This window comes from Pectinophora gossypiella, chromosome 21 (genome assembly GCF_024362695.1).
Source record: "Pectinophora gossypiella chromosome 21, ilPecGoss1.1, whole genome shotgun sequence".
Classification (NCBI taxonomy): domain Eukaryota; kingdom Metazoa; phylum Arthropoda; class Insecta; order Lepidoptera; family Gelechiidae; genus Pectinophora; species Pectinophora gossypiella.
The window spans coordinates 1,376,779-1,403,934 of NC_065424.1; the positions used below are offsets into that span (position 1 = coordinate 1,376,779).

General features: G+C 39.3%; 1 protein-coding gene across 1 annotated transcript; it reads right to left on the reverse strand.

Moving 5' to 3' along the window:
* Positions 1-482: 482 nt before the first annotated feature.
* Positions 483-26,916, reverse strand: LOC126376576 (facilitated trehalose transporter Tret1-like). The gene is made up of 9 exons (XM_050024061.1): positions 26,729-26,916; positions 14,347-14,573; positions 7,456-7,625; positions 5,603-5,756; positions 5,255-5,387; positions 4,737-4,891; positions 4,013-4,087; positions 3,171-3,365; positions 483-2,587 (listed from the first exon to the last, which is right to left on the reverse strand). The coding sequence occupies exons 1-9, from the start codon at positions 26,799-26,801 to the stop codon at positions 2,336-2,338; spliced, it is 1,434 nt and encodes a 477-aa protein (XP_049880018.1). The 5' UTR covers positions 26,802-26,916; the 3' UTR covers positions 483-2,335.
* Between the last annotated feature and the right edge of the window lie 240 nt (positions 26,917-27,156).

Here is a 27,156-nt window from a genome sequence, read left to right on the forward strand (position 1 = left end):
CCGTCCATTAATAATAATGTGATGTTTTTTTTTTGGCATTTTTAACCCCCCCCCCCCTGGTGATACATGGTGAGGTTCAAGACTACACCCCCTCTATCCTATATCACGTGTATTTTTTAGTACCTACCAAAATAATTGCACGAAACGCCGCTTTTCGTTTCATCGCGCGTTCGTATCGCGCGTTTGCCGAAAAAATAAATACTCGTGATATATTACTACACCCCCCCTCCCCCCTTATGATATTTCGTGATTTTTTCCTCCCCCCTCTCGAGGCTCGCGTGATTAATGGACGGCCCCTTAGTACCTAAACTACACTGCAGTAACAGAAAACTTGGGGCTTTCAACTCCCATACACTAGACATAGGCTACATTAAAGCAATTTCGTCTAAAAAGCAATATTGCTATTTACGTTTGTTGACATGGCGCATTTTATATGCGCAAAAGTCAAATTGCAATATTGTATTTTAGATGAATTGCTTCAATGTCTTAAATTAGGAACTTGTGTTGTTCGTCGAATATAAAATCTGGAAAAAGTAATAAATAAACTGATTTTGAGTTACTGCAGTGTAGTTCGTCTTGACTCTTACATAAGTAGGTAATAAGATCTCTCTCAGTACTTTCAATTGTTGTACCATTTTTAAGTCTATCTTGACTTAGGTCCGATCACTTACCTACACCTGTTGGATTACATCCTTGGACTCTTATTAAGGTTACTTATATTGCATTTATAACTTAAACAGTAAGTATAATAAAATTATATTTTTTTACAATAAGAACATGGACAAAATGAGAGTCACAAAATAAAATAAATTCGTATTTTCATATTAAATTCGATAAAATTAAGTCACCAGGTTGGACTTGAGCCATTTATATTATTTATAAGTAATTATAAAGTGTACTAATTACTTACGACTCCATAACGTTATTTAACGTTTTGTTAAGGCATTTTTTATATATTCCTAATATATTTAATACATTATTACTATTAGAAAATGCATTACGTTTTTGGTAAGAATTGTAATGAAATCGAAAACGCCGAAATCCTAAATAAGTACTGAGTAACTGCTTTACACATAGGCCTTGTACAACGCATGCGCTAAGCATCGTTCAATGCCCCACAACGCGTTGCGCCTCATTAAAAGGCCACATTGAAGCAATTCGTCTAAAAAGCAATATTGCTATTTGGCTTTTCTTGACAATGTGCACTTTCTTTTCTATGCGCAAGTGTCTAATAGCAAAATAGCTTTTTAGATGATTTGCTTCACTGTAGCGTTTTTAATCCCCTCTTTGATTTTTTTTCAAGATTTCAATTGAAGTTTTCGATTTCACACACATCAACTTACAACAGACATACATAGTAAAGCCACGAAAATACTAAAATATTATCGTATAAAGTATTATTTTGATACATTCGATATTTACAATAGGCATTTGATTGAAGTTCCACGTACCTATGTTGCAGAAGAATATTTCGTAAACATTCAAACTGTCACAATATCTACCTATTATGAACTAGAAACACACTCCACATTGTCTCGCATGGCATATATGTACACCCAGCATTGCTAGATATCGAACGAATATCCAAAAATCGATTTCACACGTTCCTTTCAAGAGTACCCTGCTCTGCACCAATGAGTTATTAATTTATCTTAACTGCAGATTTCATTAACAGTTGGCTCATAAGAGACAGCAATACCAGATCGGTGAGGTGTGGGTGCTTAAGTTCATCTTCCGATGGATGTACCTGTAACTACCTTAATTGGGATAAGTACTCACACCTCAGAGTTTTCTGTTAGACCAACGTGATAGATGGTGAGCCATATCGTATACAGGGTGTTAGTGACATCGTAACGAATACTGAGAGGGATGATTCAGACACTGAGTCTGAGTTAATATCAAGTGGAATTTTACGTCGCAAAATTCTTATTTTTTTTTTATTATTTTCAATTCCATACTTTTGCGATAGAAAATTCCACAAAAAAATACATTTTTAAAAATGTTTGTGTTTATTTAAATTATTTTCAGTTCCATACTTCGGAAGATTCCACTTGATATCAACTCAGATTCATGGTCTCAATCATCCATCAAAGTTTTCGTTACGATGCCACTAACACCCTGTATAATGGTCAAGCCAACTGTGTTAGTGAAATATGCACTTAATATAAATAAATAAGTCAGTGGTGCAAGTCCAGTGCCGGAGTTCGAACTGGTGCTTACCGTCTGAGAAGCAAGCCGGTGAACTGAGGTTCCACAGGAGGAGTCACAGCTACTTTCATTTTCATCTGGTTGCTTTTTTCATCTAGCAACGCTGCTACACTACCTAACCCTTATTCTAAGGCACAGTTTCTGTTACTTCCTTATTTTTCCGACTGTCTAGTTTAGCGTAGATCTCTTCCACTGCCTTGTGTCTCGTCTCGGGGAAGGCGACAACGGTGTAGAAGCATGCGCAGAAGCACACTATTGAGAAGAACAGGAACGTCCAGTGGATGCCTATAAGTGCGCACAGGTTGGTGAACCACTTCATTTGGACGAAATTGGAGAGTTTCGCGCAGATGTTCGCGAACGCTGATACTGTGCCGCGAAGCTGGAATAACAAATCTATTATAATAACAATAAAATATTATATTTCAGTCTCTAGACCATAGTGTGTTACAAGATGCCGCTAACCTTTTTATTACAATGAAATTACTTATTAAAAATAATTGGTTTGGAATTCTTATATACCGTATTCCAGTGTTTCACTTCTTCTATCGTGTGGGTTATAAGGTGGATTACCGACTCCATCAACCCTGGTATCAGGGTTACTATTGAACTGTCAAAAGTCCCTTACATGGCTCATGTAACGACTACTAACTTGCATCAGTAAGTAGTAACCGGGACCAACGGCTTAATTTATCGTTATTACGTTGAGGCCGGCGCTGTCTTCTTCTATCGTGTGGATTGTGAGGTGGATTAACAACCCCATCAACCCTGCTGTCTGGGTTATTACTGAACCGCGCTGTTGTACTGTTGCTAAATGTTCTAAAAGTGTTGATATGTTTTGCTTGTGTGCAATAAAGTATATTTGATTTGATTCTAAGCAGGATAGAACATTCTCTCCATTTTCTTTGACTAACAGTGACTATAAATGCATAACCATGAAACACATTGTAATGCAATGAACTTACCTGGAAAGTAAACAAGTCAGTGATAATTATGTAAGATATGGGCTGGAACCCTGCTGCATCAGCGAAGATAGCGAGCGCCATGGCAAGGACCGGCAACCAGCCCGGCAGCCAGACACCAGCAGCTGTCAGGTAGAACCACACCGCCAGGATCATCATGCCCACGCCCACTGCGAACGATGTGGAAATCAGCAGCAGCTGGAATGAAGAACAAAAACATAGTATAATCCTAGAAGTCGATCCGAAAAATAAAATGATCCGTGCTTTGGAAACTTTAAGCCATTGGACCCTGCGTACATGGCTCACGTGTAGTGTATGTAGGTATTATCAGTTGACGACGAAGTCAGTCATTGACTTCACAAGCCATTGGTAAAGTAAATCGTAGCAGTTAACTTAGCTAATCCTGGCAGTGAGAGTCTACCTAACTGCGCTATGGCTAGGCCCTGCAGCCAGACGCCAGCATCTCTCTGGTAGAACCACACCGCCAGGGTATTTATTACAGGCAGACTAAGAGGCCTATTCCATCCTATTCCACCAACTACGATCCTGACACCATCACTTCTTCGCACTTCTGTACTCTTTCCAGGACATTACAGAGACTGATTTTTCTTTGGTAAGGATATTACAGGTTGAGTCAGATTGTCCGAAAGTCAAATGGCGTATTAAACCTTAAATAAGTAGTTGTAAAACAGACCATGTCAGGAGTCTCTTGAAGTTTCAAAAATCAAAATCTGAAGATCAGGACTGGTGTGATGGGTCCTCGATCTATAATCCACATGAAAGAAGAAGAAGAAAGCAATGTCCTAACCTTTTCCGTATTTTTATATATTTAAAACACAGCTCACCTTCCTTCCGGTCTTCTCAACGATGCAAGTAGCTAGAGTGGAACCCAGTAGCTGAACGATGCCAATCAACATGACCTGTTTACAAAAAACATCTTAATGTTTTGGATACATTTATTACTATTATCTTATTGACGTTGGTGATAATGGGTAGGAATCCCTATGAGGACACGAGGAGAGGCTGATCACCCGATTGTTCGAAAGTAAGATGATCCGTGCTTCAGAGGGACGTTAAGTAGTCTAAAGTTTTTTCCAAAGCACGGGCATGGAATTAACTATATCATCATCATCAATTTAAGAGCTACGCTCTTGTCGGTGCAGCATTTTCCATGCTACTTTTTAAGGGAAAAATAGAGCAGTGGTTTCCCTCTTGCCTTCCGCCCCGCAGTACTCTGTCTGACGCAAGTGGGATGGCGCCCAGAGAAAAAACAACAAACAAAGAATAAACTATAACACTACGTAAAATAGACAATCTCCACCTAGCACCAGTTCGTGCTATATGATCTGACTCCTACGTCGAATGCCACCGATTTGGGTACCCACTTCAGTCTATGACACTTAACGAAGTACCTGAGGGACCGCGCGGACTATCTGCTGCGATCGCGCACACACGGAATAAGGCGGCATACATACAGTTGTGCAGGTAGGTGATGAAGTGTGTGTCCAGGATGTAGGCCAGATAAGTGTTATGAAAATTAAAAAAAGAAAAACAAAACACTTTTATGACCTGCTTGTTGGGGCTGAGATCCAGTCCGATGGAGGATTCGGCCTGCTTGAACACGAATCCGGCGTAGATCAGCACGATGAGGTACCCGTCGAACTGCTGAGTTATCTTGATGACTAGAGTGATGATGAACGCCCGGAATGTTGGCTTGTCGTGTACTGGAATTGAAAGATAATTATGATTGGTCATTGTAATCACCCGGAGTTCCGTGGGACAGCGGAGTTGTAATATTTATTTATTTATGTCTGATTGTCCGAAGATGTTAGATTCGTGTTTTGGAAGGCAAGCCATTGGTCCCAGGCAACTAGCCCAAATGCTTCCACCAACCTTCACTGGTGCAGCGTGGTGAAGATTAATTTATCTTCTTCTTGTCGTGCCTTCCTTCTGGCTGAAGGTTGGAGTTCAGCTCATGGAATGTGTGTATGTCCGTGGCCGTACGGAATAACTGTTCGACAGTCGTCACCTTCGTCCACTCCGTGAAATCCTCGGCCATCCATTAAACAAACGTATAAAACACTCACAGATGATTCCCCAGGCTGATTTGGGTTCAGCTTGTGTCTGCTTATCAGCTTTCAGGATCCTGTCCATCTCTGGTTCCAGAGACCGGTCTACCACCGACACCCCTCGGAGCCATGCCAGGACTGCTTTAGCTTCCTGTCATATTAAAAAAAATACTGACGTCATTAACTATGTCAATAATGTTGTGATTTCACATTTAGTAAAAAGTAACTGATTTGTATTTGGAAACTATCAGTAATTCTCATACATATTTGATCTGTGTTATTAATTAATATGCATTGCTTCGTATCGTAGAAGTAGGCATTCAAAACATAAAGACTAAGATGATGTATCATCACAGTAATACTGACATCAACTTTCCCCTGCTTCACCAGGAACTCGGGTGTCTCCGGCATGATAAGGAAGATGAAGAAGACGACCAGCGGCACCAGCAGCCCCAGCCACAGCATCGGCGTCACCGACAGCAGGTCGGCGCCGACGTAGCTCGCCAAGTAGCCTATATTCCTGAAGAATAGCAGTATTGTAACTTAATGCTCAAAATTTAATCATAGATGTTACATTACAGGTTTATTACAGTAACAGCCTCCGTGGTCTAGTGGTTAGAGCGTTAGGCTCACGATCTGGAGGTCCGGGTTCGATTCCCAATGGGGACATTGTCGAAATCACTTTGAGACTGTCCTTTGTTTGGTAAGGACTTTTCAGGTTTGTATCACCTGATTGTCCGAAAAAGAAAGATGATTCCACCAACCCGCAGTGGAGCAGCGTGGTGGAGTATGCTCCATACCCCCTCCGGTTGATTGAGGGGAGGCCTGTGTCCAGCAGTGGGACGTATATAGGCTGTTTATGTATGTATGTATGTACAGTGACTGCGGTGAGGGAGCACCTTTAGAACGACTATATTGTATGGACGTCTTCTCTTCAGCAAGTAAACTAGATAAGTATAACATCATCAGCCGTATGACGCCCACTGCTGGGCATAGGCCTCCCCCAAGGATCTCCACGACGATCGGTCCTGCGCTGCCCGCATCCAGCGGCTTCCCGCGACCTTCACCAGATCGTCGGTCCACCTTGTAGCGGGCCTACCCACTGAGCGTCGTCCGACACGTGGTCGCCACTCCAGAACCTTTCCGCCCCATCGGCCATCGGTTCTCCTCGCTATGTGTCCTGCCCACTGCCACTTCAGCTTTGCAATTCTTCGAGCTATGTCGGTGACTTTAGTTCTCCTGCGGATCTCCTCATTTCTGATTCGATCGAGCAGGGAAATACCGAGCATAGCTCTCTCCATTGCCCGCTGAGCGACACCGAGCCTCCTCACGAGACCCATAGTAAGCGGCTTATCGCCAAACGACGATAAGTATAAACTTAATAATATTATCATTATATGATCTGTGATATTATTAATGCACTCTTAAATGACAAGTTTACATTGTTATTATTTATTTGTTTGCAAATATTTACCTAAGTACTTATGTTGTTCAAGCAAACTATTATGAATATAACTAAATTCACAACTGTTCTTTAAAAATGTATAATTATTTACGATTGTTACTGTTAATTAATGTAACAGTAATATATTTTTTATGAATATAATGTATAAGCCGTAAGTATACTTACTTAGACTTATTTTAATATATTTTTTTTGTGAGACAAAAATAAAATCATATTTTCTGTTTGTTCTGGCTTTTTGGCGGGAACGGGGACGAGACAGTTGCTTTCTTCATTGAATAATCTAAATAATTAATACGAACTGTTGTTTTGTGGTTAATCATCGCATAAAGTTAGTCGGAAAACTTTCACAATAGTGTTATTATATCGGAATACTCAATAAACAAAGTGTTCCTATTATTTTCGCTTCGTGCCAAGAAGCCGCTTCACAATTCGACAGTTTATGCGGACATTTGAGTTAATTCGTTTGGGGTTTGGAGTAAGAGTCTGCGATTCATCAACCATCGTCATCACCTTTCATCATTTCATTAATCATCATGAAAAAAAGAAATACGTAAGACGTGGCTGTATCGGCATAGTTCCCTTTGCCTTGCCAAAAAAAACCTTAGGGGAAAACCAAAACAAAAAACTGGCTGTCGATTACCTGTCCCTTTCCTTTTCGGCGGATAAGCAAATACTTGGCTTGGAAAATCTGTACGTTGTATCTTTTTTTTCTTTTATTTTTTGCAATAAAGTTTATTAAAATTTGTATTTGTACCTGTTCAGTATAAGCAAGGAGCCCAAAGCGCCTCGTAGGTCGATGTCGCTGATCTCCTTCAAGTAGATGGGCAGCACGATGTAGCACGCTGAGCAAGGTATGCCAGCGATGGCACGCGCTAGGATCAGCGCCCAGGGCTGCAGGCTGCATAGCTTGATCTGCCAGTACACCTGAAGACGAGAACTTAACCCTTTCAGCGCCAAGAGTTTTGATCAAAAACGTTCACCACACGCCACGTCATTAAATTTGGTTGATTTACTAGTTGGTGTTGGCAATATTGAATATCGATGTTTTAATTTGTAGTAAATAAATCATTTCAGAAATATATAGTTATTTTTAAGTTTTATGGGTTTTATTTTATTTTTATATACTCCTTGAAACATTTTAAAATGTATTAAAATCTCAGTGGCTTATAAATACAGTGAACAATCACACAAGAAATTATGATATTAGTTGCATCACTACGTGTCTGATATATATCAGACTTTGGCGGTGAAAGGGTTAAACATAAATCGCGTATCCCGCGTTGAGAGGGGGGATTTGGGGGGGGGGGGGGGGGTTCTAAATTGTCAACATGTTTTTTTTTTAAATACCACTAGAAAAAAGATTGTGTAACTTAAGTCTATTTAGAAGAAAATTGAATGAGTTGTTAACTAAAAGATGTTATTATACGATAAATGAGTTTATGGGTGAATCTCAAAATTTCAAGTTTGGTGGCGAAATTTCATATTATTTTTTCGTGAAAAATTGGGTTCCGACATGAAAAAGGAATTTTTCAATTCCCAATTTTCCCAATTTCCCCAATTTTTCACGAAAATATTATATGACAGTCGTCACCAAACTTGACACATTTTGATATTCACCTTTTGAATGATAAACTGCAATGCAACTGATGTTCCAATTTGTCATGTAAAAATTCATTAATTTTATTCTGCAATTAATGCTCATAACTTTTTCCATACACCTATTGTTATATTTTTCATGATGCATGTATTTATATAGACAATATACTAGGTACTTAACATTTTGTGCGCCGCAAGGCAAACATGAAGAACCTATAATGTGAACACTGTCATCTGTATTTATATTACTCATGTTTAAGCAAATAAATTATCTTTATCTTCTACAAGACACCTCGCAGCCATTTCTTTTTTAAAATTTGAATAAAGCATTAGAATACTTAGATATACACTCCATAATATTACAATGTAGCCCACAAGCTACTAAGTCATCATCATCATCATCATCAGCCCATTAACGTCCCCACTGCTGGGGCACGGGCCTTCCCTATAGATGGATAGGGAGATCGGGCCTTAAACCATCACGCGGGCCCAGTTCGGATTGATGGTTATTAACGACTGCTAATGCAGCCGGGACCAACGGCTTAACGTGCCTTCCAAAGCACGGAAGAGCTCGAGATGAATTTTTTTCTTTTTGTGGTCACCCATCCTATGACCGGCCTTTGCGAAAGTTGCTTAACTTCAACAATCGCAGACCGAGCGCGTTTGCCGCTGCGCAAGCTACTAAGTAAATTATCTTTAACCGAAACTACTATAAATAGAATATTATTTCGTAAGAATTAGTCTACTGACTCATCTCAGTTTAATTTAAGGGGAAGACGCTTTGTTCACGTGTTCTTATACCTACGGTCACGAGCATTAATATGTATACACTTTGGTACCATGTCACATTAACCTTTTTGACAAATTGAATTGTAAGTCTCACTAAATGTCAAATATGTTAGTGCGACAGAGTCCTAAAGTGGGTACATTATATTGCTCATGACTGTACATATCACTGTTACTGATTTTTGTAGTTACATCTATTTCATTACACTAATTCAAATGGTTTTGTTCATTTTAATCTTTTCAATAAACCTGTGTGTCACAGCCACCTCTAATAATTATTTTCCTAAGATGGCGAAAAGTGATGAGGCCATCGCCCAAATAAGTAAGTACTTACTCCATGTTTTGGATTGAATACATCCCGCTTAGGGACGGTACTGAAAAGTATCGGCGTCCGAAGGACGTAATATACGATCCCGACGACCCAATTACTCTAGCCTTAGAGGCAGCCAATCAGCTCGCGATACCAAACACTTCAGGACCCCGATACCGACCCCGCCGGCGTGATCGACGATTTCCCTCAATCAGCGCTTATCGCTATCGACCCACCAGGTTCGATTAATTCTTTCAAATATTTTACTCTCAGACGACGCCCTGAGCCGAGGTTCGCGCCCAACTGGGCACCCTCAGGCCTGTGTCTTAAACGTTGTACCGGGTGAGAGCCTTCAGCGCTCCCCATTTATCCGGCCAAGTAGTTAATGCCATCTGCGGAAAATCTACAATAAGTCACGTCAAAAAAAAAAACATATTTTGGAAAGTGGACAAAATTTGACCGATGCCAAGTGGGGAATTCAATTTACACTGATTATAACAAGATTTATTCGATGTGACTTATTGTAGGTTTCTTTCAGACCTTAAATACTTTGCCGAATAAAAATGGGGAACGATTCGGTAGACGATTTCACTCATTCAGCACTTCTCCCTATCGGCCCAGTAGGGTCGATTAATTCTTTCAAATATAATCCCTTCAGACAATGCCCTGAACCGAAGTTCGCGGCCAACTGAGGGTTAAATATGGGTCATCGAATCAATTCATCTAAAAAAGCAATATTGCTATTTGACATTTGCGTACCTATATAAAAGAAAGTGCGGAATGCAAACAAATGTCAAATAGCAATATTGCTTTCTTAGATGAATTGCTTCGATGTGGCCTTTTTAATCCACCTGTGGGCACTCTCAGGCCTGTGTCTTTATTTTTGTACCGGCTGAGAGCCCGCAGCGCCCCATTTGTCCGGTCAAGTTAATGCCATTTGCGACTGGTCACGTGAAAAAGAAAGTGACTTTGGTGCGCAAATTATCTAAGATGTGGCTTGACGAATCAGCGCTTCCGGTTTGTCAAAAAAATAAAAACATATAATTGTGTTTTATGCTTAATCTTGCTAGTAGGTAACAGTAAATAGACTAATGTCTCGATAACATAATAGACAACTTGAATGGACTGTTTTTTCTTCTTTTTTTCTCGGTCGGAAAGTGTAACGACCCAGTGTCAACACGAGAAACAATCGTTTTTTTATTGTTGTACATAATAGGAAACTGTGTAAGGAAGATTTTTTATTATTGTTCTTTTTCGTATGTTTCTTTGGGGAGTTATCTATAGAAACGTAAGTCGATGTAGGAACTGGAAATATACCGGATTGGGAAAAGGAAGGAAGGCGTTTCCTGGGAAAAGTACTGGCTTAAGAATTGTGATGACTAGTAAACGAGCTTCTGTGCTAGACTAGAAGCGAAAAACAATATTTTTTTTTGACGTGACTTAATGCAGATGAGCTTGAGCGCTGTAGGCTCTCACCCTTGCTCGAGGCGTAAGGCTCGAGCCTCGGCTCAGGGCGTCGTCTGAGAGGAAAGATATTTGAAAGAAATAATCGACCCTAGCGGGTCGATAGCGATAAGCGCTGATTGAGGGAAGTCCTCGACCACGCGGGCGGGGTCGGTATCGGGGTCCTGAAGTGTTTGGTGTCGCGAGTTGATTGGCTGCCTCTATGGCTAGAGTAATCGGGTCGTCGGGATCGTATATTACGTGCTTCGGACGCCGATACTTTTCAGTACCGTCCCTAAACGGGATGTATTCGGAAGCCGCAACTACCAGGAATGAAAAACAACAAGACAACAAGAAAAATAAGAAAAAAGAAGAAGAAGTTCTTTGTATAATTGCTAGAACGCGTACAGTTCTTTATCTTCCAAGGCATGTCGTAAACCGCCCGAAGGTTTCTTCTTTTTCAGGGAATCTGTCTACTTCAAAGGGAATCAAATAGCTGACGAGAAGTGGGTGTACAGTCATGAGCAATATAATGTACCCACTTTAGGACTCTGTCGCACTAACATATTTGACATTTAGTGAGACTTACAGTTCAATTTGTCAAAAAAGTTAATGTGACATGGTACCAAAGTGTATACATATTAATGCTCGTGACCGTGTTATACACCTCTGCCTACCCCTTCAGGGATGCAGGCGTGATGCTATGTTGTGTTATCTCAATGGAAAATGGGCGTGATCTTATGCGTTTGGACTCTCAGCGCTCCCCATTTGTCCGGCCAAGTAGTTAATGCCATATTTGCGGCCAGTCTACAATAGGGCGTAAAATAGTCATTTTAAGTTTAGAGCGTAAATTATCCGATATATTACGCAGTCCGCTCTTTAACAAAAACTTAAAAAAAAATTGCCACATTACATTCCAACCCGAAGGAAAAACCAGCCCAATACAGGTTAGGTCACATACCTTCGAAAATACTTTTTTATATTATCCTGTTCGCAATAATAACACCATAACATGGCATCACGCCTGTGTACCTGACGGGGTAGGTAGAGGTGTATATTTAAGTATATACCCAAGGGTTTGTGTGATTTCTAAGGGCATTTTTGGACATGTTAGAGGCGCGACCGTGGTTGCGCCACGATTGTGTCCTAGTGGGGGATGCCACGTAATAAAAAAAAAATAAAAAAAATCAAACAAATGAGCTATTTCGAAAATTCGAGCTATTAATTTAAGATAATAAGAAGCCAGGCAGCCTTGTAAAGCCACTGACAATGCCGTAAGCGTGGCCAATTATTGGTAAGCAAAAATTTAGTATCGATCGCCATCGACTCGCAAAGAAGAAGAAGAAGGAAAAGAAGGGTAAAAGGGTAGGGTAAGAGAGGTAGGGGGTCGGGGGGGGGGGGAAGGAGGGTTTTTGATAAGGAGTGGAATTCTCTGCCGTCTTCTGTATTTCCGAATGCATATAACCCGGGTGCATTCAAGGCCGGAGTGAACAGGCACCTTCTGGGCGAGCTCCATCTTAGGCCTCGTCAACGCAGTCGGGCATAGAATAAGGAATAATACTACGTACAGAACGGCAACTCTCCGCTCCCCACCAGCGTCTGGGCTAGGTTTACCTCACCCCCTCGGACACAGTTTAGACTTAAATCGTATGGCGTCAGATGTCACACACACAGCTGCGCTTGTACGATAACGTCAATGTGGGTTGTCTGTGTAAAACGAGGTTGTTTGCATGAAGTGTCCGGGGTGTGGTTCGGACAAGTCTGGAGCCAAGAGCAAACCGGGATTCTCTTAAAATGCATAAATGGTTTTGTCATAATTTTAATTATCATAATCCTTTTCGCATAACGTTTTTAAGCATAATAGTACTTTCCCATAATAACATCTAAGAATACTGGTTTTTAGGTATACTTAACTTATTTTTAGACTAAAATTTGTTGGTATAAATTTTATTCGCATATAAATAGGTATCCATAATTCTTTTTTAGAATAATAGTGTTTTGTCATAATTTTTACAAGGCATAACGGTAGTAGGTTAGGGAGCGGCGGGGGTGGCCCTCGGGCTACCCCTACGCCGCCAGCATGTTTATCTTACACACCAAAAGTATACTGAATGATCACCAACAGCATGAAATAGAGTCAAAAAATATAAAATGTCACAATCATGAACCAAATGCAGCCAAGGAAAAAGTAAGTTTCGGAAATGTTCAAAGTTGTGCCAAAACTTTTCTTATTCGGAGTATAGTTTTTATGCTTATAATATTTATGCTTATATGTCATTATTGTCATTAATTATTATGCTTATGGTAGTTATGAGTTTCAAAATTATGCTTAAAAAGTTATGACAAATTAATACTATGCGTCACTAATAAATAGGTCAAGAAACATTATGTCATGGTAAATTATTACATAAAAAATATGCGTAAAAATAGAGAACCGAGCAAACCCATCAAAGGTAAAAAAAAATAAGATCTAAGATTATAACCTTAAACGGGACACGCGTTACTCATAAATAGTTTTTAATCTGTGCGCGTATTAAAACCAAACCAGAAAACGTTCATAACCTAACCGCGATACTGAACTAATTAAATCATGTAGGTACCTTGTTGATACCGCTAGATTAGATGTTTTTTTGAAGCTCGGGGTTATTTTATGCACTGTATCACTTTTTTTCTAAAAAGAAGAAAAAAGAGCTCTTTTTTGACGTGACTTATTGCTTTTTACTTAAAACACATGATAACGGGTTGTTACCGCGTTTAAAGTAGGGATGAGACTCCCGATTATTGCTATTCCCGGTTATTGTTTTTTTCCGCAAATGGCATTAACTACTTGGCTGGACAAACAAGAAGCGCCGAAGGCTCTAGTCACTGTGACCTGTCTTCTTATCGTGTGGGTTGTGAGGTGGAATACCAACCTCATCAACCCTAGTGTCAAGGTTATTATTGAGCCGCCAAAGTCCCCTGACATGACTCATGTAACGACTACATACTTACACCAGTAAGTAGTAATCGGAAACAGCAGCTTAACGTGCCTTCCGAAGCACGGATCATCTTACTTTCGGTCAATCAGGTGATCAGCCTGTAATGTCCTAACCAAACTAGGGGTCACATGATCTTTGTGAGATGTCCCCACCGGGATTCGACCCCGGGGCAGGTCGTGGGACCAGCGCTTAACCACTGGAACACGGCGGCCGTTACTGTGATCTGTAAGATCCATTATATATGGCTCAGTGGTTTCGGCGTTAAAGCGTTACAGACAGACAGACTTTCTTGGCTTTCGCGTTTAATTTATTCTTTTTTTTTTCTTTTTTTTTTACATACATACTTATATAAACATAATAATACTATATACGTCCTACGGCTGGGCACAGGACCCCCTTAATCAACCGAAAAATAAATCAAAAACAATCAATCAATCATTTTTTTTTGTTGAAATTTAGTTCTGTGCAATAAAGTATATTTGATTTGATTTTGATTTGATTTATTAGTAGGGATAAACACTCAGATACTCACAATCAAAGACAAAGTAGTCAGCAGCGTCATGACTTTCCTGCCGTACCGATCTGTCAGATGGCCCATCGGGGCGCCCAGGACGATGGCCGTGATGTACGTGACAGACGTCACCCAGGAGATGTCACTGGATGTGAACGTGGGCGTCGGCCCATCTGGGGACTGCAGCACCGAGATCATGGGCGACAACCAGCCCTGCACCATGCCGAAGCTGAGCAACGGGATTGTAACTGGAAATAGAATAAATAACGTTATAACGTTATTTTAAGTAAGTACTTACGATAGACTGTGATTGTGATAGTGGAATGTTAGTCTATTCTCTCAATCATCATCACCAGCCCATTAACGTCCCCACTGCTAGGGCACGGGCCTACCCTATGAATGGATAGCGAGATCGGGCCTTAAACCACCACGCGGGCCCAGTGCGGATTGATGGTTATTAACGACTACTAATGCAGCCGGGACCAACGGCTTAACGTGCCTTCCGAAGCACGGAGGAGCTCGAGATAAAAACTTTCTTTTTGTGGTCACCCATCCTATGACCGGCCTTTGCGAAAGTTGCTTAACTTCAACAATCGCAGATCGAGCGCGTTTGCCGCTGCGCCACCGAGCTCCTCGAAATAGAATAAATAACGTTATTATATTATTTTATGTACGGTCACGAGCATTAATAGATATGTATACACTTTGGTACCATGTCACATTAACTTTTTTGACAAATTGAACTGTCAGTCTCACTAAATATCAAATATTTTAGTGCGACAGAGTCCTAAAGTGGGTACATGATATTGCTCATAACTGTACTTACGATAGACTGTTAAAACGTGGTTATATCGATAAACGAATGTCGAAAGGAAGTGGCGTTGGAATCGATTATATTAAAAACTTGATTGATATTATTATCGATGTAAATGAATCGGTGTAAATAATTTTGAACCTAGGAAATTAATCGACTATTCGTATTTTTATTACACCACATAGCATGGACACCGCCTGCATTAACGATATGGCCCAACGTTGATTTAAATATTATTAAACGTTAATACTACACGATTCATTTATAACAAACATCATAAAAGGAAAAATTGAAGGGAAACGAGGAAGGGGTAGACCTAGGAGAACATTTATGAAACAAATAAAAGAGAAGGTGCAGGTCGTGTCGTATCGGGAGGTGAAGGATTTGGCGGGAAGAAGAGAGGAATGGCGATAACTCCACCGATAAGAGCGCAGCTCTTAAATAAAGAGAGAGAGAAATGTTGACGTTCCAACGATGTGGTCAACTTAAGTTGGCTATTTCATGAAATATAACCATATCATGAAATGGTCGAACACATCAGGAAATGATCAATTCTTTGGCCACGACATATACACCCTAACTACTTTTGTAACATGCCCGGGGGGAGATAAGTAGCTGTATTCTATGTTATTTTTTTCCAACGCATCTTTACTTTTCTACCAAGTATCTTCTTGCAACACAACATACATAAACAGCCTATATACGTCCCACTGCTGGGCACAGGCCTCCTCTCAATCAACCGGAGGGGGTATGGAGCATACTCCACCACGCTGCTCCACTGCGGGTTGGTGTAGGTGTTTTTACGACTAATAGCCGGGACCAACGGCTTAACGTGCCCTCCGAAACACGAAAATATCTTACTTTTTCAGACAATCAGGTGATTCAAGCCTGAAAAGTCCTTACCAAACAAAGGACAGTCTCACAAAGTGATTTCGACAATGTCCCCATCGGGAATCGAACCCGGCCTTCCAGATCGTGAGCCTAACGCTCTAACCACTAGACCACGGAGGCTGTTCTTGCAACACAAGTAGGTGTAAAATAGTCACTTTTTACGCAACATTGTACTGGCCATGTTTACCTAATGAGGCATTTAATATGTGCAGTTTATTTAAAGCGAGATGCGATCGAGTACCGAAGGTAGTGCGGTTGGTTTATTTATAGAGTGTACAGAACCTGTTACTAGACTAGAGGTATCTAAACAGAAGTCTTGACCCAAACAAGGTTGTAATAGTAATGACCAGGGGATAGAGGTGCCTATGTTGCAGCAAGATTTAATTTAAATAATAAGTAAGTTATTATATATAGGTAGTAAGTTATATAGTAAGTTATTCTTACTAGCACTTAATTCCGACTCGAGATCGCAAATTCGAGATTCTCACAGAATTGGAAATATCAATCTCGCGAAATTTTCGGGACCTCGTCTAGTTTATAAAAAAATTAAAGTTAGGATGGTTGAAAACGATGAAAACTGCTTGCTTGTGATAGTGAGGACAATTAAAACAAAATATTTGTTGAAAGAAATCAACCTTTATTCTTCAATATTACTAACTAAATAATTAAGTTTTCTTTGGAAATCAGCATAATCGAAACACAAAGTATAACTCAAGGAGATTCACCCAATCCCGTCAATCTCGAATGGGATCTCGTCATATTATGCTTCGAGATTGATTCCGAAAAATTTGACGAGATCTCGCGAGATCGGGATTGTATTCCCTACTCGAAACTCTGCTTTAGAAAAAAAAAGTTGATTCGCCGAACGACATTTACAAAGAAACCAATTACTTATTGTATAACTTACCTTATTTACAAACAAAAGTTGAATGACAGCCAATTACCTAGATGTTATATAATCTGTGAGAACGTAGCATAATCGATAGTAATGCTGCGATAATAGACCTAGATTGTCTGGCCAAGTAGTTAGTGCCATCAACAATAAGTCACGTCAAACAAAGACCTGTTAGGTAGGTCCTAATTTTATGATTTCGAAGAGTATAACAAACTCAACGGGGTGCCAGACCCGAGGTCATTATAGACACGGAATAGAAAAAAGAGGTTGGAAGGGCCAAGCGCGCCATACAAGTATGAACAAATAATTCGCACTTCACTCGTCAGTAAACTTTACAACCCATGGAGCGCCGCGATATTATATTAAAAAGTCATCTTGTGCTTTATAACCTGCAGAACAAAAACTCTAATATCGACTACCATGCAAGGAGATCCCTTTATCACAGGGAAGCTAAAACCCTTAGTATGATCGGCTATTTATCAAAAAAACATGTTTGTATGCAGTATCTTACGAAACGAAAAGTAATGATAAAATTGCAGGCTATAACATAAAATATACATTGTCTGTAAAGTGGCTTGGAATTTGTGAAGCAGTACAGCTGTCGTAGTTATCTGTTTGCGAGAGTAATAATAGTAAAAGCAAGCGTGGTGGAATCGGCGACGGTTCTCAAACAAAATACGCGTTAGGGCCTTATATCCATCCTCTTCTATTCCGTGATTATAGTAGACGGCAATACGGTTCACCAAATATCACGTTGGTCTAACAGAAAGCTCGGTGAGGTGCGGGTACTTAGTTCATCTTGCTATGGATGTACTTCTGACTACCCCAATTGGGATATAGTCGTGAGCTTATGTTATGTTAATGGTGCTAATTCCAGTAGAGACAATTTTATTTTATTTTATGTTATACCTGTCATTTCTTATCCGTCGAAAATGAAAATCTAATTATTATAACACATAAACAGTTTATATACTCCATCACGCTGCTCCACTGCGCATTGGTGGAGGTATTTTTTAAGGCTAATAGCCGGGACCAACGACTTAACGTACCAAAGCACATAATTTTTCAGACAATCAGCTGATTCAAGCCTGCAATGTTCTTACCAAACAAAAGACAGTCTTACAAAGAATAATTACTGAAGCTAGGTTAATAAATGAAACATTGAAATTAATATAATATACTTAAGACTTGTATAAACATAGGGTATGTAAAATTGTAAACAAACGGTACAAGTCGATAGGAACCGGTTTTACAAGTATGATTACTTTGCCTTTGTTTGTTACTGTGCAACTATAAATCTTATACTTTTGATAACTACCTAGTTTATCCCCAACTCCACCCGCATGAACTTCCGTTAAGTGCTCTATTTCTTTCTATTTTATGAGCAATTTTATTTCTATAAGAACAAAAAAAAATGTAAAAACTTAAAAAGCCGGTTAAATGCGAGACATTTATAAAATTAGAGTGGCACAACGGGCTATGGAGCGCGCCATGTTAGGCATCCACCTGGTAGATCGTATACCAAACGTCAGAATATGACAACGCACCAAAGTCGAAGATGTAATGCTAACGAATCCGCTGACATAAGTATTAGATATAATTTCAACTTTATACCTCCACGCGTTTCCGAGAAATAAGGTCTTGATGGACAGACAACAAAGTGATCTTATAAGGGTTCTTGTTCTGAACCCTCATCACTGATTTAAGAGTCACGCTCTTGTCGGCGTAGTATTCTCCATTCTTGTCTCATCATCAGCCCATTAACGTCCCCACTGTTGGGGCCTTCCCTATGGATGGATAGGGAGATCGGGCCTTAAACCATCACGCGGGTCCAGTGCGGATTGATGGTTATTAACGACTGCTAATGCAGCTGGGACCAACGGCTTAACGTACCTTCCGAAGCACGGAAGAGCTCGAGATGAAAACTTTTTTTTTGTGGTCACCCATCCTATGACCGGCCTTTGCGAAAGTTGCTTAACTTCAACAATCGCAGACCGAGCGCGTTTACCGCTGCGCCACCGAGCTCCTCGCCTATCAAACGCCATTCTTGTCTATCAAAGGTCAATTCCTTCACTTCCTTATAAGACACGACGTTCACCTTCTCTTTTTCTCTTTGATCTGTTCCATTTAAGCTCTTCTTCGTCTTCCCTTCCTCTCTTTCTTTGTAGTTTTCCTTCTACGATATTTTTAACAAATTCGTCGTGTCTTAAGTGTCCAATCATTTTGCCTCTTCTGTCCTCGATAACTCTCAATATTTGCCTCTTTTCCTTACTCTTACTAGCTAAAATAATTTAAATACTCCTTCTGCGTACTTATGTAGCTACTTACTCCCTATTCATTCAATGAATCAAACCAAATGATGGCAATTGCTAGGACTTGCGTGTCGGCGAAAGAATTGCATTTATGTCTACCATAATAAGCTTATTAAAGTTAATTAGTATTTTTATCTGAAACGTTCGGATTTCGCTTATTATATGCAACAGTCGACATTGGATGAAATGAGTTGATTGTGACTGTCATGAACGGGGTAATGTAAGTAGGTATTTACTGTGGGGGACAGCACACCCCGGACACTTCATGCAAACAACCTCGTTTTACACAGACACCACACATTGATATTAGCGTTCGCGCATCTGTGTGTGTGACGTCTGACGCCATACGATTGACGACTAAACCATGTCCGAGGGGGGTGAGGTAAACCTAGCTCAGAGGCTGGTGGGGAGCGCAGAGTTACCGTTTTATACGTAGTTTTATTCCTCATTCCATGGGGCCTGGGGGGGCCTGTAGGGGCTCCATTTTAAGGCCGCCGGACACGTGGGGCTAAGATGCATTGGTTCAGCACACATTCGTAGAAAAATTTGTTCTGACTTTTCCATCTACCTAGTTATCTAACCGATTATGTTCATTGTAATTGGAAACAGGAAATATTAATTGTGGTAAAAGAAAAGAAAATAAAAATCCGTTATGTATTTTGAATTTACAAACAACTTTTTTACAACCTTTTAACTGCAAAAGTTTATTACTTTGGAACACAAATTGAACTCTTTTCCTGCAGTGTATTTTTACCGTTTCTCTTATTAAAATAATAATTTACTCAAATGTTAAACTTAGGTCAACAAAAACACGTTAATGTGCGTCATTTTGTGTGAAAGTTTAGTTTACAAATACATAATTTGTATCAACATGTCCTAACATGATTAGGTATAGGGTGTTAGTGACATCGTAACGAATAGTTTGAGGGATGATTCAGACCATGATTCTGAGTTGATATCAAGTAGAATTTTCCGTCGCAAAAGTATGGGACTGGAAAAAAATTAAAAAAATACTAAAATTTTCATTAATTTTCCGACAGGAAATTCCACTTGATATAAACTCCGGATCATGAGCTGAACCATCTCCCCCAGTATTCGCTACTGTGTACCGAATATTATCCCTAACACCCCGAATGTATACTTTAGCATGAGAATCAAGCGTTCTTTCTTGACTTCCGCATTAATTTTAGACATACAAAGGTGCTAATTCCTGTAAATACCATCTAATTTTATTTTAAGTTATATCTGTCATTTTCTTATCCGCCGAAAAGGAAAGGGACGGGTAATCGACAAGCATAAAATTTATGGAACACACGTCAATTTTAAGCACAAATCTAAACCAACCTTCTAAAAATTTAACATCCGTCAATAACCCGACACAGTTAAGTAGACAGCACGTCAAACGGATTGCATACCAGCGACGTACCTTTTGATGCGCCCGGGTTATTCATTCATTTACTCATTCTTCCTAAAATTAAGAGCTGTAAATCATCCGTCCTTTTCCTTTTCGACGGATATGAAAATGACGGATATAACTTAAAATAAAATTAGGCGGTGTCTGCAGGAATCGGAGCCAAAATTCATACATTTTTGAACGAGTTTAGATTAAAAAGCTTTCTAGATTCCTTGAAATTTGCATAGGACCGTGTCCACTTTATTATGTGGTGAGAATGCCAAGAATTCGGTTTCTGATTGCCGATAGTTAAGTAGTTGTTGCAAATCGTGTATGCAGATACACTTTCACCATAGATGGTTCTAGATAGTACGGGATGGTACCATGTTACGATACAACAGGTCTAATATTAGGTAATTTGCATAAGTCCCCGCATAGACGATGAAGCGCAGGCCGTGTTTATCAAAACTTACAAGTCTACACGTTCACAAGCTACACTCGGTGAGAGCCTTCAGCGCTCCCCATTTGTCCGGCCAAGTAGTTAATGCCATCTGCGGCAAATCTACAATAAGTCAATCAAAAAAAAAGTTCACAAGCTACAAGTTACTCACAAGTACGGTCACGAGTACTAATATGTGTACACTTTGATACCATGTCACATTAACTTTTTTGATAAATTACACCGTAAGTCTCGTTAAATGTCAAATATGATAGTCCGACAGGGTTCTAAAGTGGGTAATAATATTACTCATGACAGTACGCGTAAATTACGTTTATCAAAAAAAGTAGAGGAATTATAAAATAAATATTCACACTTGTAACATGGAATTTACATGTGTAGTTTCGATAAACACATTCTTGTAATAATGAAAATTTTGTTAAATGAAAGTTTTGATAAACAGGGCACAGGGTCGTTAAGTCAGTAAGAAATAAATCCCATTAAAACTAAACTGCTTCAGCTAATCACAGGAGTTTGTTGGAAACATTAAGTTAAAACTAAGTAAAGTTAAGTTAAAAAGTACTTCAATGGTGCTGTTTCCAGTACACGCTATCAAAATTTATTTTATGTTATACCTGTCATTTTCTTATCCGCCGAAAAGGAAAGGGACGGGTAATCTACAGGCGTAAAATTTATGGAACACACGTCTATTTTAGAGTTATATCGCTATTCTATAAAGCACCTGGCGTCCATGTTACACCAGCCTTATACAAAATAGATTATTTGAGATTTAAGATAACATAAGGAAATTAAAAGAAGTCTTTAAGATGAAAGATAAATATATTAATAGCATTTTAAGTGATTCATTTCACCATCTTATTGTTTATTTTGATAATGTATGTCATGTGACTATATTAATGGCTATAACGATTATCTTAATGATACTTTTAAGTGTATTTGTAATGATATATATAGATATATGCCGATTTCAACACCATAGGTATAAGTAGTAGCCTTTTTATATATTTTAGAAGATACATAAAGTTTTTCTTCTTAGGTTGGAAGGTCAATGACCGACTACATCAATTCTGTCAGATTGATTATCGAGCCATTAAATGGGCAGCAGGATCTCGGTGAGGTTGAGGAGTTCGGTGGCGCAGCGGTAAACGCGCTCGGTCTGCGATTGTTGAAGTTAAGCGACTTTCGCAAAGGCCGGTCATAGGATGGGTGACCACAAAAAGAAAAATTTTCATCTCGAGCTCTTCCGTGCTTCGGAAGGCACGTTAAGCCGTTGGTCCCGGCTGCATTAGCAGTCGTTAATAACCACCAATCCGCAGTGGGCCCGCGTGGTGGTTTAAGGCCCGATCTCCCTATCCATCCATAGGGAAGGCCCGTGCCCCAGCAGTGGGGACGTTAATGGGCTGGTGATGATGATGAACCCATTATTTGCTATCTATATTGCTTCTCTTTATTTTGATCAGAATAATAATGGGTGGGAAATGTAACCGTTTTTAAGGAACGTAGCCTTGAAAGTCTCTCATTTTCAAATTATGTAATAAATGTTAATGGCAATGTATGATAGACAAATAAATGGCCATATACGAGTACCACTAGGATATCATGGCGGCGCCATCAACAATATTTACCGTCAACATTTTCAAAATCATATTACAAGGAAAGTCATGAGTAAGACGATCCGTGCTTCGGAAGGCACGTTAAGCCGTTGGTCCCGGTTACTACTTACTGATGTAAGAACGTAGTCGTTACATGAGTCATGTCAGGGGCCTTTATCGGCTCAATAGTAACCCTGACACCAAGGTTGATGAGGTTGGTACCTTACAACCCACATGATAGAAGAAGTGATGAGTATAAATGTGGATGGCTAAAGAAGTAGGACGAACTAAGAAAGTATGGATGGATTGTATGAAGAAGACATTAGTGTATGACCTTCATAGACAGGTACCTATTTACCTAGAGTTCTAAGATCAAGGACCCCAACATTAATACAATAATAAAATGAAAAAAAAAACTGAGAATATTAATACGCGATTTATCTTGCATATTAAATAGTTCCTTATTTACAGGCACGTCGACGCAACACGCCAGTAAACCCCACTGGAGTGGACAGAGCCACAAGTGGGTAGTTTACATTGTGACAAATCAATTACTTAGGTAAGTACCTTTAGTAACTAAATGTCTAAACAAAAAAAAATACTGTGGAATTCGTGTTGAGACGCACACGGTGACGTTATAAGTGACGTATGTTTTCCTTAATAGAAAGTACAATCACTACATAAGTCATCCGGCCAAGTAGTTAATGCCATCTGCGGCAAATCTACAATAAGTCACGTCAAAAAAAAAAAAAACTACATAAGTCGCTTTTTCTGTCCCTATATCCCTATGTACGCTTAAGGCCCTGCGCAGACGACAGACTATCTGTGACGCACTTTTTAGTCTGTGAAAATATAACCTATGCAATTATATGCAGTAACGCGCCGGACTTTTTGCGCGTCGTGTGCGTTACTGCATATAATTGCATAGGTTATATTTTCACAGACTAAAAAGTGCGTCACGGATAGTCTGTCGTCTGCGCAGGGCCTAAATCTTTCAAACTACGCAACGGATTTTGATGCGGTTTTTTTTTATAGATACAGTGATGCAAGAGGAAGTTTTATATATAAAACAACATCTGTAGTGGAGAAATACTGTTTTGAGACTTTTAATGTGATGTCGTAAATAATTTCATTTTTTCCTCAGCATTGCACCCGAGCGAAGCCGGGCGGGTACAATACAATGGTGCTAATTCCTGTAAATACCATCTAATTTTATTTTAAGTTATATCTGTCATTCTTATCCGCCGAAAAGGGAAAATTTATGGAACACACGTCAATTTTAAGCACAAATCTAAACCAACCGTCTAAAAATTTTACATCCGTCAATAACCCGACACAGTTAAGTAGACAGCACGTCAAACGGATTTCATACCAGCGACGTACCATTTGATTCGCCCGGGTTATTCATTCATTTACTCATTCTTCCTAAAATTAAGAGCTGTGAATCATCCGTCCCTTTCCTTTTCGACGGATATGAAAATGACGGATATAACTTAAAATAAAATTAGGCGGTGTCTGCAGGAATCGGGGCCAATAACACTTTATTGCACATATTAACACAACACTAAAACCAAACAAAAGTGACATGAGAAGTTTGAATCGGCGGCCTTAGTAAATAAATTAAAAAGAAAAAGTGAAAAAAAAAACCTAATTAAAATACGTTTAGACAATAATGATTATCGCAGCTAAGTCAGTCTGTAGGGTAACCAAACCAACTTTTCCAGCCAAGTAAAAAAATTAAAAAAAAAATCATTGAAGGAAAGAGAGGAAGGGGTAGACCTAGGAGAACACCATGAAACAAAAGAGAAGGTGCAGGTCGTGACGTATCAGGAGGTGAAGGATTTGGCGGGAAGAAGAAAAGAATGGCGATTACTCCACCGACGAGAGCACAGTTCTTAAATAAAGAGAGAGAGAGAGAGAGAGAGAGACAGAAAAAATATACTTCTTATCGTGTGGGTTATGAGGTGGATCACCAAACTCATCATCCCTGGTGTCAGGGTTATTATTGAACCGCCAAAGGCCACTGACATGGCTCATGTAACGACTACATACTTACATCTATAAGTATTAAACGGGATCAACAGCTTAACATGCCTTTCGAAGCACGGATCATCTTACTGTCGGGCAATCAGGTGATCAGCCTGTAATGTCCTAATCAAACTAGGGATCACAAAGTGATTTTTGTGATATGTCCCCATCGGGATTCAAACCCGGGGCCTCAGGATCGTGAGACCAACGCTCAACTACTGAACCAGAGGCCGTTAAAAAAATACTGATGAGACGCAACAATTCATTTAAGAAGTGCCGACTTTTGACGATTGTTTGTTCAACTGCTACTTTGTTATCAATGTTTTTTATTTAATTTATTTGCACTTAGTCTCAGGCGTGGCCAAAGTATGAAAGGTATCATTATCTCATTCATGTTTGACTATCTGTCTCATTCACACGCACGCGGTAATAACGACATCTTTGTATGAGTGTGCTGCAACACACCATTTCAGGACCCCGATACCGACCCCGCCGGTGAGGTCGATGATTTCCCTCAATCAGCGCTTATCGCTATCCACCCACTAGGGTCGATTAATTCTTTCAAATATTTTTCCTCTCAGAAGACGCGCTGAGCCGAGGTTCGCGCCCAACTGGGCACCCTCAGGCCTGTTATCTTAAATGTTGTACCGGGTGAGAGCCTTCAAAACTCCTCATTTGTCCGGCCAAGTAGTTAATGCCATCTGCGGCAAATCTACAATAAGTCACGTCAAAAAAAAAAACTAATACTAGGTATGGACTAATTTCCGAAATAAATATTTTGAATTTGAATGTTGGGGTTGCCAACAAGCAGTGGGACGTTTATGTTATGATGTCTGTTGATTTTACAACAGTAATCAAGGTAAGTACTGCATGTTATTTTAGAGGGCTATTAAAAACAGGTCTCAGGGGCCTACCTCTTGGTTCAAACCGATATTATATTTAGCATATCTAATCATTTGGATTCACTTTAAATTCTAGGCCTGTCCAGATAAAAATGCGAATGATTTCCAATGCAATATATTAAATGAAAAAAAGTAAGTGATAAAATAATTCTTATGTAATTAAATATATATTGTAGGTATTATGGGGAGGTAAGATGGTCTGCGCTTCGGAAGGCACGTACATGAGCAATGTCAGGGGCCTTTGGCCGCTCAATAGTAACCCTGACACCAGGGTTGATGAGGTTGGGACTCACACACGATAGAAAAAGGAGGAAAGGCATGTGGACAGTTGTGGGGCGTGGGTATAATATAGGCTGGTTTATAATAGTATTAGCCGGTTGGTTTAAGTAAGACGATTTTTTTTATTGATTGGATCAGTGGATGTGGAGTATGCTCCGTATCTCGTCCAATTGATGGGGGGAGGCTTGTTCTTCCCAACAGTGGGATGTAAGTATAATTGGATGTGTTTTGATATAAATTTTAAGATTGAACCTAATAAAAATATTTCTAAGGAATGTAATATTTAAAGTTACCCACATTTTGTTTTTGTTTAGGCATTTTTGCAGTTTTTTTGTGATAAAATAAAAGAATGCTTTATAAATTTGTAGGTTCGTTGCGCATTTACTGCAAATAAAATAAAATACCCTTATTTCAAATGTTCAGTTATGAGGAAACGGTTTTTAAAATTTGCCGCATAGGTGTCTCTGATACGAATTAATACGATCTTTAATATTATGCCAATTCTAATATTATTATTCGTCATGTAATGAAGTATTATTATGCGAGTGGCTTCTCTGTGGGAGCGAGTGCAGGGCAGCAGCAAAATTCTCCTGAAGGTGGTCTCACAAAGGATGGACAGTCCCATCCTCACTCATTGGATGTGCATGCATGTGACATCCAATGAGAATTATAAATTTTACTAACTTAGATATAATATTCTGTTACTAACAAAATATGGATAAATATCCGAAATAAAATATTTCATTTCATTACATAAAAATAAATATTTCATTTCATTATTATTTATTTACAAAACACAATTTTAAATAAGTAATTTGAAATAAATCGAATACTCACTAATAATAGCAAATAAATATTGGTTGATCCGCGAGCCATTCTGCCACATAAGTTTCGTAATTAGAATGTTCATTTTTATTTATTTTATTTATCACTATTTTATTGGAGATTCACTTATTGTATTGTATTAATGTGCATCACTAGCGGACTCGCCCGCGCTTCGGATTCAACTAATCGCAGCCATTGAAGGCTATGTTTGATCATCGAAGCTGCATTCACATTGGACGAACTCCAACCGATAACTATACCTACTGAACGAGACGTTTTGACGTTAATCTTGTTTTGTTTTAGCGTCAGAACCGATATTTTATATTTAGAAACTAAACTATCAAAGTTCCATACCTTTTTGATACTATTTAGTACCTAGGTATATTAAATTATCTAGTACCTCAACGAACAGTGAAAAAACATATTATAGTGGCCAGACA

What these genes read in the sequence shown, in the direction of transcription:
- LOC126376576 (XM_050024061.1), bottom strand. Translation starts at nt 26,801, where the DNA reads ATGAACATTCTAATTACGAAACTTATGTGGCAGAATGGCTCGCGGATC. An exon ending in TGACTACTTTGTCTTTGATT is followed by an intron (nt 7,626 to 14,346) that starts GTGAGTATCTGA and finishes TCTCGTCTTCAG; the next exon opens with GTGTACTGGCAGATCAAGCT. An exon ending in TGAAGCAGGGGAAAGTTGAT is followed by an intron (nt 5,388 to 5,602) that starts GTCAGTATTACT and finishes TTAATATGACAG; the next exon opens with GAAGCTAAAGCAGTCCTGGC.